This window comes from Anoplophora glabripennis, unplaced genomic scaffold (assembly GCF_000390285.2).
Source record: "Anoplophora glabripennis isolate ALB-LARVAE unplaced genomic scaffold, Agla_2.0 scaffold208, whole genome shotgun sequence".
NCBI lineage: Eukaryota > Metazoa > Arthropoda > Insecta > Coleoptera > Cerambycidae > Anoplophora > Anoplophora glabripennis.
Window position 1 is genome coordinate 756,241 of NW_019416550.1, and position 15,065 is coordinate 771,305.

At 32.6% G+C, this 15,065-nt stretch overlaps 1 protein-coding gene across 1 annotated transcript; it reads right to left on the reverse strand.

Moving 5' to 3' along the window:
- Positions 1–14,110, reverse strand: LOC108908645 (2-acylglycerol O-acyltransferase 2-like). Its single transcript, XM_018712743.2, has 3 exons — positions 13,808–14,110; positions 3,270–4,134; positions 1–284 (listed from the first exon to the last, which is right to left on the reverse strand). Exons 2-3 carry the CDS (start codon positions 4,132–4,134, stop codon positions 127–129), a joined length of 1,023 nt encoding a protein of 340 aa, XP_018568259.1. The 5' UTR covers positions 13,808–14,110; the 3' UTR covers positions 1–126.
- Between the last annotated feature and the right edge of the window lie 955 nt (positions 14,111–15,065).

The following is a 15,065-nucleotide window of genomic DNA, read 5'->3' on the forward strand; positions in this document are numbered from 1 at the left end:
AAATTTACAAATAAATATTTATTTCAATCTGTAACAAATCTATACAAAACAGTGACCCAATAAACAGTTCATGCATATAACAAAATTATAAATAAGTAACAATTAATGGTATTATCACGGAATTCATCATTCTATTACGAGGCGTTTGTCTTCTGGTTTCTCCAAGTAGTTGTACTTCTGCTCGTCGAACATCTGCGTTAACCTTTTCACGAACTCAGCGTGGTACTGGTCCACCTGCTCTCTAGTTGGATCCTCGATTTTTGGTACTTCAATTGGAAGACCAACTGCAACAAAGTACCTATATGTATACCATTCTTACAACAAATTTTAAATTTTCCAACAAAACTCGTTTTTAATTTAATAATCTTAAGTTCGATTATGAAAAAAATAAATAAACCCATCATTATCTTTTCTCAAAAACTGGTATGATAGGTACATTCTTATTCCATATTTCCTATTAAACTTAGGTATATAATTATAGTCAAAGGTGTTCTATCCAAATGCGTAAAAATATACTGGGACATTTAAAAAATTAAGTATCCGACTATTTCTGATAAAGTAAATGGCATGAAAACAATGTTGTCAAATTTGAACTCAATCAGACAATTCATATAAAAGGTACAGAGTTCATAGCCGATTTCCAATAAAACCTCTTCTGTTTTAATACTTTATATTTTCCCAAACAGAATAATACAGTTCTAATTGCAATACTGGCTGCAAACAATTAATAAATGGTAAAAAAATTAATTTCCTTAACGCTACAAATTAATTATAGGTGATTAAAATGATGAAAAAAATTTAATTTTGTCACGTGATCAAGAACGCAGTGTGACGTCATTTAGTGCGACTAAAAACATAACATGCTTCTCGTTCGTCTGTCGTCTATTATACAATCCCCATGTAAACCTAATCCAATGGAACCTATTCTAAAGGAACCACATGCGAGGAGCCTCGCACTAATGAGATCACCTATTTGCGCACCAAACTTTAATAATTACCTATTAATTAACGACCTCGAACAAAGTTCCCAATATTTTTATTAGGTGATTACGTAAGGTAATAGATTATTTTTAACGTTTACAAAATATATATGTAAGTTGACGATTCTATTCGTTCCATTGCATACACATTAGGAACTAAATTGAGGGCATAAGTACACTTAAAAAGTTCAAACCGATAGCGTAGTCAAATTGTTGTTAATTTTTTTATTTTTTCTCTATATAAGTAATCTTAGATCTTAGTGGAGGAAAGGGTAATACATAAATTGTTCAAAAAAGGCAAAGGTATTTTTTAACACTACTATTTTTTTGGTTGTTCGCTAAATGACATTCACATCTGACTTAAACTGAAATATTTATGTAAATAACGATGATGTACCCAATAGACCATTTATAGTTCAAGAATGGGATATGTACCGGGTTAATCACTACAATCTGACAACTTATTGTGAGTTTATTATTGAAATTACAAAAAAGTTTTTAATTTTAACAAACAAATGACTTTGACAGAAGTTTATTTATCATCATTAATTTATTTCCTATAACCAACTATTTTAACAAAGAAGTGTGAGAACGAAAAATTTGAAGTTATCCGTTTATTTTACAAAAATAATAATGTGCGCGAGAGTATGCTCGTTTGCATCCAGGGTTTCCAATTCCATCTCGAACTCCATTTTACGATATCAAGCGACGCTTTAGAGAAACAAAATCTCTTGGAAGACAGAAACAAAGAATTATTCCAAATGAAGAATTAGAAGTTACTATATTACTATATTTTCAAGGTGAGCAAATATTCAGTCGAGGTTTACCATGATAAATTTAAATATTAAATTATTGTAGAAAGGCCACAAGAGTCCACAGTGAATGCTTCAAGACAGTTAGAAATAAGCCAAAGTAAAATTATTAGAAGACTACATAAATATAAATAACGCCCCTATAAAATTATGCCGGTCCAAAAACTCACCCCAAAATCAAAAAAATCGGCGATTAGAGTACTGCAGACAAATGATGCGACCTAAACTATTTTGAACAGATTTTATGGACTGATGAGGCGACTTTTACAACAGTTGGCATTTATAAAAAAAATACTCATACCTGGGCAAATGAAAATCCTCACTGTAATAGGGAAATTCCAATTCAAGGGAGCACATCGAGCACTATTTTATGAAGGTTCTTTGACTGGGTAAAGATACCTGCATTTTCTTGAAAATCAAATAGAAAACCAATTGGAAGACCTGCCGCTGATCGACTATACCAATTTAATTTGGCACCATGACAGAGCGCCTCCGCATAGAACCAGAGCAGTACGAAATTATTTAAATACTAGGTTTGATTTGTGGATTGGTAATGGAGGAAATATTCAATGGCCTTCAAATGGCCCAGACCTTACACCCTTAGACAGTTTTCTGTGGGGTTACTTAAAAAACGACGTTTATATGGAAACTAGTGTAAACTTAGATAAACTAAAACGTAAAGTTGATCAATGTATACAAAATTTAAGTGAATTTAATTCCCATTTCGTACTAAAAGCAGTTCTGAAAATTAATGAGGATTATATGAAGTGCATCAATAATAATGGCGGTCATTTGAGCTTCTGTGACCACTTGTGTTTTAGTTGGTTTTTATTAATTAGATATTAAAATTCTGTTAAAGTTAAGAATGATTTTTATTATTATCATAAGAGAAACAGATAACTTCCAATTTTTCGTTCTCACTAAACATTATTTCTTTGTTAAAATAGCTTGTTGTTATAGGAAATAAATTAATGATGATAAATAAACTTCTGTCAGTCATTTGTTTGTTCCGCGTGCCTCGTCCATAGCCACTGCGATCCGTCAGACATAAATTTCCCTCCTGTTTTTTTCAAAGATAGTTTTAAACTGAAATATATCGAAAAGTCCTGAATCAAAGAGTAACGTATTATATATTTTTGAAGAGAAATTTAACGAAGCTAAGTATGCACTAATATATAGGGTGTTCCATTGAAAAATATAGTGACTGACCCTATACATGCATTTTTATTTATTTTTAAATTAAAGAAAAAAGCCAGTAGAAGTTTTTTTCCTACACTAAATCGATACAAACAAAAGACCAGAACAAATACCAAGTTAAAGAAACCAACACATACGTGGTTCAGTAAAGGGATAAGTAACATGTAACATCCCTTTCTTTCAGCAGTCTATAAGTGGGAAATAAGTGATTTTAACTTATAGTTCAAGTTCTGTTTCCATATTTGTACCAGACGAAGAGCCTACTTTTACCAGAACTTACCTACTGTGGTAACTTTACTTCTTCTGGGAATAATCCCGAACGAATACTGGAAAAAGCCCCTTCCAATGGGCACAACTGGCGCCAATCCGATCCATTTCCTCAACGACTCCTGAAGGTTTCTCAATCTTAACCCTTCTAACTGATCAAATAGATCCGTCTCGCCGAACGACAGTACAGGCACCAACGGCGTTCCATTCTTCAAAGCCAACTTCACAAAACCCTTCCTCTTTTCCAAGACGAGTTTGTAATTCCCCGGTTTGCAATTATACGCCTCCGCTGCTCCCCCTACCATCAAAACACAAACGTGGCCGCCCCCTGGAATTCCCAGGACGTAATCTATCGATTTAGCCGAAGAGCCTATGCCTCCCAAGGCCAAAGCTAGTTCCCTGAAGAACGGCATGATGTAGTGCTGCGACAAGGTCACCACATGAGGAGCGTGATGTGGAAAATAATGCTTGTACCCTCCCCACTCGCTACCAAAGGCGTTGAAAGCTCCAGTGGATAACATCCCGTGAGGAAAACAGCAAAACAAGTAGTTCTTCTCGGGGTCTAACTCTACCCAAGGTAACCTCTCGAAACGTAAAGGGAAATAGTCCCTAGCATACTTCCACCATCGCCAAGACCGTACCCATTTGTTTGGCCTCCCACCCTGCTCACTAACGTCTTTGTCTATCACATAGATCCAAAGGAGGTATAGGAGTGTTAGCCACCAGTACTTTGTGAATGCGATGAGATACAGCGCTATCAACAATCCTATGAAGCCGCCGAACGCCATAGCGACCATCCATGTTGCGGCGGCAAGGGTTTGAATACGCCTTTCCAGAGGGACATTTAGTGGAGCGAATTGTATTCCGAATATCTCCATCTGTAAAAAAATAGAACTAGCTGAATAGCTATTGACAAATGCGTATAAGGATTGGTTAAAGGAACAGTCGAAAATGTGTGCTTTTGTATTGCCACACAACGTATAAATTTACCTAAAACCTTTTTAGTTTGTTCTTAATTATTTTTTGTTTGTGCGACATATTCTCTAAAAACATTTTCCAATTAAAACGACTAAAGATAATTTAATTCTGAAAACGACGTTATATTTTCAGTGGTATTTCTGGGGGTGATAGAGGGCAGTGGCGGCTCGTGAAGGAGGACTCTGGGACTCCGCCTCCCCCAAATATTTTCAAACTATAAACTTAAAATAATGTATTTATTTAAATCAATAAGAAATCTAAATAGCATGCATTCAATATCTCTTGGATGTTAGGTTGGTTGCATAAAGTGCATGTACTCCGTGAACGTTGTTCAGATTAATGCCATCTGCCATCTATGATCGTACAAAAGAGTTATGTTTAACCGCGCGCGCAATCCCCACTCCATCGCGGACCGTGAAATCTGAATCCATCGTGCAAGCATATTTTTACATATGATTGGACAAATTGGTACGTGGAGGGGATAGGCGACGATAGGCTCGCGCGCTTTGTTTTGGGACTCCATGAGGCAGTAACCCGTATCACTGAAGTGTGGTTATATGTGTTTTGTTTTTGCTTTGGCGCTTTTTAAGACATTATATTTTATAAGTTTAAGTTTAAAATGAGGGTTTGTAAAATAAAAAAAACTTGTTAATAGTAATTTAAGTTTAGAGGAAAAAGTCGAATTGAAAAATAACGGTCGTCCAACGCCAGTGTTGAATTTAGTTGAGGTGCAGAAAGAGTGCAAAAAGTGGGCCGGCTTTCGCAAATTTGATAAAAACATTTATAATAAGACCCTGTGGTTGTGACCAAATAGATTTTTTTGTTTTGTATGTTTATTGTTTGGAGGAGGCGAAGAAAACTGGACGAAAACTGGAGTTTCTGACTTGAAACATTTAGAAATTAAAATTAAGAAACATGAAAATTCTCCTAAACACAAAAATAAGTTGGTGAGTTTTTTACTTTTAGGAAGAGTAAATATTGCTTCTTGTTTAAATAGTGCTTATGCAGAACAAATAAATAGTAAATAGTCATAACGAAACAGTTAAAAAAAATCGATTGCTTCTTTCAAAAATTTTAAATATCTTAAAACTATGTGGTACATGTAACCTTTCTCTTCGTGGACATAATAAAAAAAAGTGACTCGGTAAACAAAGGGGTATTTTTAGAACTGATAGACTATAGTGCAAAAATTGAACCCGTTTTAGATAAACATCTTAGTGATGCCCATGTTTTTAAAGGAACTTCAAAAACTATACAGAATGAACTACTACAGTAATTTCCATAATTATATCCTAACTGGGTTGGTTGATCGATTATCCACTTCAGCCCCCCACACGTTGGAATTTTATTTCTCGCATTGTATCTAAGTAGCTACTGTACACACTGACAGTATTCATTTTGGGGTACTTGCAAAACACAATGACCTTCAAATTCCTTAAAATTTTTCAAAATGCGCCCCCTGTATTCAAACCCACGGGCCGCCACTGATAGAGGGTAAATAAATGAGCAACTTTTATTAAACAACTAATTATCTAAATGCTTCTGATTTCGAGAAAATTCATTAAGAAAATTAACCATAAATCTAAGCCGACCCTGTGCATCTTGTGCACGTGCGTTGTGTGTTGCAGAATGACCTAGAATGTTTATTGATGTGACGCAAATCCTCATATTGTACAGAGATCTCAGTTCCAGCAAAGGTTTTCAGTAAATGTGTGGTGTGGTGTTTTTGGTGACAGGATTGTTGACTGTCGGTCGTTTGAAAGCATGTTTATTAGCACATGGAAACAACTTTGAACAATTTTTGAGGAACATACCGTCTATTATAAGTAATTTGTTTATTCGTTTAATTTTTGTGTTACTTGTAATCGAGATTTGAATAAATTTCAGCATTTTCGAATATAAAATTTAAACTGTCAAAACCGCCATCAGCGCTTTCGCACTACGGCGCGCGGCAGCTTCGATATCAAAGGTATAGCTGGTTGCCGCACCACGGACGGCTTTAAATTTGTTTAAATCCTCATGTGAATTTTTTTTTTCAATTTAAAACGTAATGTTTTAGAAGACCATCAGTTGCTTAATAAAAGTTGCTTATTTTCTTGCTCTATCAGTATTTTCAAGAAACACACTTATTTCAGAAACTTGTTTAAATACATGATGTAAAACGGTTTTAGTTTTTAGTTATATATTCCCACCAAACGATGGCGCTCTGGTAAATTTCCTTTTCTCAGAAACTTCGATGAAGCTTTAAAGAACTTTTAGTTCTAAGATGTTTTTCTGTTTAGCGTTTTAACATTCATTTGAACATACGAGAATCATTTTTATAAAGTAGCTAAAAATTTGCATGACATCAACGATGTTTGTAAATTGTCAAATTTTGTTTCATTCTCCAAAATAACTTTAGGTACATTAATTTTGATGAAAAAAGTTCGATTGGACTCTCATCTAACTCCATTATTTTTTTATATATCGTAGCCGAGATTATACATTAAATAGGAAAAGGTCTTAAGACAAAAGCTGACAGCCAATAAAAATATAACGTCGTTTTCATAAAATGATATGATGGATGATCCAGTTTAATATTGTAGATTAATTAAAGAACACCCTGTGTTATGATTGAGTGACTTAACTGACTATTTTTATCTTTACCGAGTTTAACTTTTACGTCATTATTAAACACGCTTAATATCCAAGTTAATAATATAAATTGTTAAATGAACTTGTTTTTAAATTCTTGAACTTGTGTCAATGTTCAAATTTTGGACTGGGCAAATATTTATCGGTTCTATGAACTAATAATATTAATTTATATTACCAATTTTAAATATATACATTATATTCTATGAACTCTATAAGCAACACGAATGTTATTTTTTAAAAGTACGGTATTAGATGTATTAGGTGGAAGTCAAGTTCTAAGATAAGATGTATCTGATATTAAATTGAGATAAATGTTACACAATTTTTAATGTTCGACAAATAAATTTAATTTTTTCTTGTAGTGACAAGAGTAATTATTTCGATATAACCCCAAGCAAAAATCCTCTACTCATTTTATTAAAAAACGAGCTACAAATAAGGTAAAATAAGATACCTTAGTAGTAGGTAGATATTGATTCAAGTTTATTTTCTGTGAAGTCAATTATTTATAAAATCGATAGCAATTCCCTGGACATAAATATTTTATATATGTACTTTGCTTAACAGAAATGTATGAAACGCATTTTCCAAATAAGCAGGTCAGTGTTATTTTCGAAAATAAAGATCATTTAGCATGTAGATACGAAAGCAATGGAATCATCGCTTTGGATTCAGATCTAAAATGATTTTAAAATATATTTTCCGTATGAAATATCTTCATAATTTTTAATAAAGTCTATTTAAAAATCTTTCGGGGTACAATTTCAGCCTGTTGTTGTGAAACTTTTGAGCACGTAGTACCTTCGAATAATGCAAGGTGAACGAGAAAATTATTTTATATATTTTAAGCTTGTTCGTGCGAAAATACATGTAGGACGGTAAGTTTAAGGTTTCTTTTATTACAATCAATTTGTCTTATCAGGTCAAGGACTAATAATGAGACATGCACTTTTATGAGTTCTTCAGTTGAGAAAATGTTAAAATAATGTAGAATAAACTTATGCCTATATACCTAAACACATGTGAAAAAAACAGTGATGTTTTTGGGATTGCAATCGACAGTGCTAAGGGCTAGTATAATAAGAACACTGTGTTTGTTGTCAAGCTTTCGGAAGTGTTTATTTCCTTTCTCAAGACATATAACCTGAGATTAAATTGACACTACCAGTCTCGCCATATTGAAAACCTGGGCATTGAGCAGCTGTGACCATTCAAAATGTAAACACACTTTGTAGATTATACCTCACCCACACGCAAAACATGTCGATGGGCAGACATCCCAATAACTGTATCCACGGCTAGATTGTTTGTGGTTCGTCTCACCTTTGGGATACTGAAGAGAACTATAGGAGGATCATATTCGATGCAAAGTAATAAATCATTGCCTGTCAAGGGATCCAGTGCAATACGGTTTTAAGAGGTTTAGAAATTCAATAATTTCTTTATGCATTATGAAGGGATGAAGGGATCAGTTCAAGTCTAACGCGCTTGTTCCTACAAAAATTCTTTTATTCTCATAAACTATTTATTATAAATTCAATTTGTTTTTTAAATTCCGCATATGTACTACATTTTATCTCTGTGCGCGCGACTGTTGTTTATTTGTTTTTTGGAGTCGGCCGTCGATTTACGACCAAGCTCGGCAGAAGTATTTGACGTATAACCGACCACTTCGTACACTCGATGCACCTGGGCGACTACAGCTACTACCAGAACACCAGTGTGTATGCAGAGGTATTTCCGATTTTACATTCAATTTTATTTTAAACTTGAAATGGTTCATCTTACGCCTCCTAAACATGATGACACGATTTTCCTTTGATAAAAGACCGACAATTTTTTGCTCTACATTGCATCAAATACGATCCTACAAGTGAATGAATGAATAAGTTCGACATCGGTCTAAGACTAGTGATTCTGCTCACAAATGATGTCGGGTGTTTACTAGTTATGGCGGATGTAATTCAATGCTGATCTGGACATTAGTCTGCAGAGTAGTTTCCCACAATATAGTTAGTTGAAAATATTCCATTAATGTTAAAAGATGTGGTGTGTCAGTGGTGGTTTAATTTGACATTAAGTTGTAGCCACACCGGAGGCAACAACAATAAGGAGGTTGGATTATGAACAGTCAGTAAGCCGAAGTATTTTAAAAAAAAAATGTAATTTTGGTACCACTTAAAATATCAATTTGTAAAAACCTCGGTAAAAACTATAAATAATTATGATTGAAAATTGTTAAATAGGTATGTTATTTATTTGTATTTGTTTTTAAACCACTTTGTATAGGTAGTTAGGTATATTCCATTATTTAAATCAACATGAAAACACAATTTTTTTCATGGTCACATTAACACATTTTATTCATACGTAATAAATTGTGATAATAAATTGGAAAAATATATAAAACGATTTTGTATTGACGTACAAACTGCAAACTGCATTTGTTAGGCAAACATAATAATACTTAGAACAGTATTTTATTCTGTCAAGGTCACAAAAATTAAAGATATGGAATTTGGTTTTATTTTAAAAACAACCAGAAATATAGTTATTTATTATGCAACCCAAAAGGTTGCAGATTGTAACGCAGGGTGATAAGACTGGTAAGTTTTCATCTTACCAGTCATCTTACTTACTTTTTCAAGTGTATAATGTAGGTACTTTTTTTTCTCTTTTAAATGTTTTAATTTAAAGACATATTTATAAGCAAGCCTACAACGATATTGATATCGCTAAGTTATTTTTAGCCTCAGATATACAGTGATAAAATTGAGGTTTTTCAGGGAAATTATTCCCCAGACTCAGACATTTAAAAATTGTTATACAAAATATTTGAAAGCGATAAATAAATGAAGGCTGAGAGAAATTTAAAAAATTTTTGTTTATAGCTAATTTTTGTTTATGATTTTATGACTTATATCAATGTATATAATTTCTTGTCATTAGCAATTATAATTAATGAATCCTTGATTGAAATTAAATTATTTTTTAATTTGGAACAAAAGAGCAAATTAGTCAGTACTTTATTTCTTTGTTTAATTTATTTGTGATTCATAGATTGCTTACTCTGTTTGGCAATAACAGAAATGATAACAATTAATATTAACTTTATTATTAACAATGATATGTTCTTACGATTTTTTTACTTGATAAACGGACTAACAAAAAATCAGAACTTTGCGAAATTGAAAATTATTTCAAATATCATGTGATGTAATAAATGGGGCAGTAAATATATTTTACAAAGTTTTTGCATCTAAAACGCATCAAATTGCATATTGAGGTGTTCAAATCAGACTTTTTTCGTTTAATTTTTTTATATGTTTGCCCCAAAAATCTTAGACGTCAACAGCCCCATAAAATCAAAGCTAAACGATGAAGATCAGATGGCCTAGCTGGCCATTCTACAAGACCTAAATATTACCAACAGCATTAAAACAAAACGAGCATCTGAAATAAGGTCTTGGCGACAATTTATATCAGAGAGTAGTTCACTAATATGTGTCGTTCATACACATTTTTAGGGCTACTATTGGAAGGTTCATAAACAAACATTAGCCATAACTTTGTCCTAAATTAATCTTAGTATTTGCCCTAAGAGATTAAACGCACAGATTTCAGTGTGCTGGTTTATTATAAAAATCACCTTATTCCTTATTTCTTAGGAAGTCGTAAGACCTGACCTTGAAAATTCCTATTTACTAACTTCTTGGGACCAAGACCACAACAAGTAAGCATGCGCAAATTAATAGACCTTTTTAGTAGTGACGTCACATACGCCAAACCCCATAGTGCACATTGTCATGAAGAATTTCTCAATATTTTTACTAGATCGATTTTCGACCTTATGTACATGCTTTAGACGTAAGTGCCAAAAAAATGGCTTCTTTATCATGCCCTTAAATGTTGCGATATTCTGGCAATATTTGAAATATTTAAGAAGTTTTAAATCCTAAAAGTGACAAACTAAAAGGATTATAGAATTTATATACCTATTCAAATTTATAGAACAATATTGACATTTATAGTAATTAATAAATTAAAATTATATATCAAGGTTACTGAGCATGCGCATCAAAGATAATTTCATGTAAGCGAAGTAGCCTCACAACAGGATATTATTCAAGAAAAGTTTGGTTGAGGTTAAGAGTACGTCTATAATAAACTAGTTGAAGGAGAAAACACTCGATAAACACACTGACAAAGCATAGCACCAAGGCAAACAATAAAAATACTTAGTAGAACTAGAAAATGACAAGATAAACAGAAGAACAGAAAATATGTGATAACACTAAAAGAGTGTATTAATCAAATCAAATATTTATAAATAATATTAGAATTAGCAAGGCATAGAGGGTAGCGTTAAAATGTATCCCAATTAACAAACATAGTTTCTGTGACGTTTCAAAATATTGTTATTTTCAATGTTATTCAACTACTTTTAATTGGAGCGCATCGTATAGTATAAACCCACTAAACACGAAACGTAAATGAAACGTTGCAAATGAGATGTTTTACTAAACATTTGAAACATTAACTAGAAACGTTTCTGTTTCATTACAGAAATGTAGCACTTGAAAACTTATTTAGTGAAACATAGCCGAAACGTTACAATTGAAGAGAGTTTGAAACATTACTCGAAACATTCCCTTTCGATCTCGGAAACATAACAGACGAACAACCCTTTGCTATTTTTGCTTATCTTATGGAACATTCGGCATTCGTTAAATTTTGCTCTCAATCCCCAATCCTTCTCAAGCGTTAGTTCATTTGCCTTTGTTATATAAAGACATAATTAGAAAAAAAATGTGGTAGCATATTATAACACAAGTCTAGAAAAAATGTATGTTCGTGACTTGCGTAGACTGCGCGTAACAGCCCGAGTTTATTTGTTTCCCGTGTGTCGTTTCAATTCGTATTATGTTAGGTTAGGTTTGCGGTTTGTCAGTTTGCTTGGTTTCGTTGTTATTCATCTTTACTTTGATGCTATTTTATGTGATATTTGTAGTGTGTGCAGTTGTGGTAATTGTAAGGTGCATATAAAATAATGAATATTGATGCAAAATGTTTAAAACGATATGTGTAGAGATTTCCAATTTTGCGTCACATCTACCTAAACATAGTTATTTATACCCACTACCTATTATAGACAAGAGGACAAGGGACAATAACTAAGAAAATGGAACATGGAACTAGGTATACGTTTCGATATAATTTGAAGAGCAACTACTTAGTCAGTGAGAACTATTTGAAATATGGATGAATCAAGTGAAATAGACGTCATTTATTTTATATTTTGTACAAATGTTTATATTTGTTTATGTGTATAGGCATGCTTAAATAAAAGAGTTTAGGTATACCTACAGATATTTACTTTGTCAAGATATCATTTTGTATCCTTATTTCTGCTGTATAATTTATTATTATTAAAAGGATATATGTAATATTGACCATGCGTAGAAGAAATTATAACTTTATATTATTTTTCAGTAATGTTATTTGTTTTTCATGTACCTACCATTTTAAGATTCATAATCATAACTAACTTTTTCTAATTATCAGTTCGTCATTGTTACCATATTCATGAAGGTCTCAACATTAGAAAATTTCCATTTCAGAAGCGTATTTGAACTATATAAAATGTGTAGCTTTTTTTAATGCTTCTGATATTGTTTTGTGATATTTTTATTTGTACGATAAATGGCAAAATTCATAATTCATATTAGAAACTTTTTTCAGTGGCTTCTCAAAAAGAAAGAAATTCTTAGTAAAAGTTGCCGCATCACCAAACTAGAAGAGCATATTTATTTTTTTTAATATACAATGTAACTCTTTTTAGTTCGAATTAAGTCATTCACAATACAAATAAAAATATCACAAAGGAGTATTAGAGATATTTAAAAAAATACTCACACTTTATACTATTTCAAAAACGCTTTTGAAATGAAAATGATCTAAAGTTGAGAGCATTATGAGAACAATATGGTAATAAAATTATTATGTTACTCAAACATTTCTGAAAATATACTGAAACGTAAAACAAAAAAACGTTTCATTGGAAACGTATTTTGGGGAGGACATCTTGGGCTTCTAGAACGTTACCAGAACGTTGCATGGATTTTTTATGAAACGTTTCAAGAAAAATGGAAACATTTCTAAAACATGTCAGAAACTGAAAAATGTTTAGTAGGAACCGTACTACAGATTTTTAAAGTGCAGCTACGGTCCTATTTTCTTTTCTTTCAAATTATATCAATGATTATGATTACGACAGAGTATTAAAGGTTTCATGAAAATACTTGTTTGTTGCATGTTATTTGGATGTACCGTTTAGAAATAATTGAAAAATTATAATACCGCGCACGTAGGTAGGTAGGTATTTATTGCCAAAAATGTTATAGTATCACGTCATTTATAAAATAACAGTAATCACATTTCAAATAATCGCATTATCTATAAACAATATAGAAATAAAATATTATTTACCTACACATGACTATTCTCAACGTTTTTATGATCCGAAATAAATTTCTTCATTAAATTTTAACACCCAGAAATACTGGGTGTATTTCGAAAACAAAGTGTTTATAAAAACTTCTTTAATTTGTTACTATTAAAATTTGACCATGCACCGTGGCACACTCTGTATGTTATTCGCACTTTTTATAACACATTTTTTCAGGGCAAATTATATTTCCCAGAATACCTAACAAAAAAATTCAAAACTTGTCCACTAACAGTAGTGTTTGTAATGTTTATTGATGCGACATCAAAACTAGAAACATTAGTTTTTATTTTATTGTCGGTTACCGCCCACGGCGCCCACTAACTATTAGAACGTATTTAATACTTTAACTTTACCTATCTAGGATATCAGAAATAGTAAGAGACAATTACCGCATGACCTAATAATAATCGTTTGTTTGTACTTACCTTGCGCCTATGAATCCAATCGCAGATTTATAAATAGTATAAATAAATGTCCGCAGCCGCACCACACACGTGGTTTTCGTTAAATCAAATCCCCCAAAGTCGTGCACGCGAACGCCGTGAAACACCTCACATTTTTCCCAATCTCATTCAGGTACTGGTACTGTAATGCGATCCTGTAGATTATCTTTAATGCCGAAGCCGAAGATAGGGGACGCGAGATACGAGCGCAAACAAAACAAAAGTACGTTGGACTCGCTTGAACTCCGCGGTAGCGAGTGATGTTCAGTGTATGTACTGAACGCCGATCGTCGTTTCTTAGTGATAATAATAACAACAATAGGAGGAAAGCATTGAGACTGGTTCGAAGTCTGTCGAGGGTTCCGACCCCGCACTGCCCTGCTAAGCTGAAACGTCCTATATGACAAAATTTCAGTTTTTGAGTTGAAGGCGTAATTGTGATGCAGATATGCATCTACAACTATTTTTCTACGCAAGAACGTCCTAACTACATCATAAAGCACTTGTTTCTTTACGCAAGAACGTCCTAACTACATCATAAAGCACTTGTTTCTTCATTCAGTTTCGTCCCATCTACCAAAAACAACATGATTACTAAGAATGTTTGTCCTATCTTCATTTACTAATTAAATGTGTTCTAAATACGCAAATAGGACGTTTGAGTTTAGTAAAATTTAAAGGTATGAAATAAAATTACCAAGCAGGATGTCCTATCTGTCAGATGGGACGTTTTTTCTCAATTCTCAATATTGGAAGCTTTCTAAAAAAGAACAGCGACTTTTCGTAAACGGTTCCATTAAGCTTATCAGCAAATCAAGAAATACGACTAAATGCGTTTCAAAAATAAATTTATATTATAAATTGTATTGTTGTTTTTCTTCTGTTGATACTTTTAAATTTTTCAAAAAAAAAAAACAATAAATAATTTATATTCATTATTATTGTCCTATGTGTTTACCTTTTTTTCAGATTCCTAAGGATAAACGTCCTAACTAACAAAAGTCAAAGTTTTGGGCAACTATGCAATTTGCATAGTATACGTATTGATTTATATCGCTTAAAGTTAATTCATGCCAAAATTTCATTCCTTTTGAATAATATTTACACAGTTAACAATATAAAAACAGAAAATCGTTAATATCTCAAAACTTTCCTCAGGTCAGATAGGACGGTTCACCTTAGCAGGGCAGCATAGGTACTGCATAGAATTGGACGATGAATAAGAGTCTGTCCAGTTTGG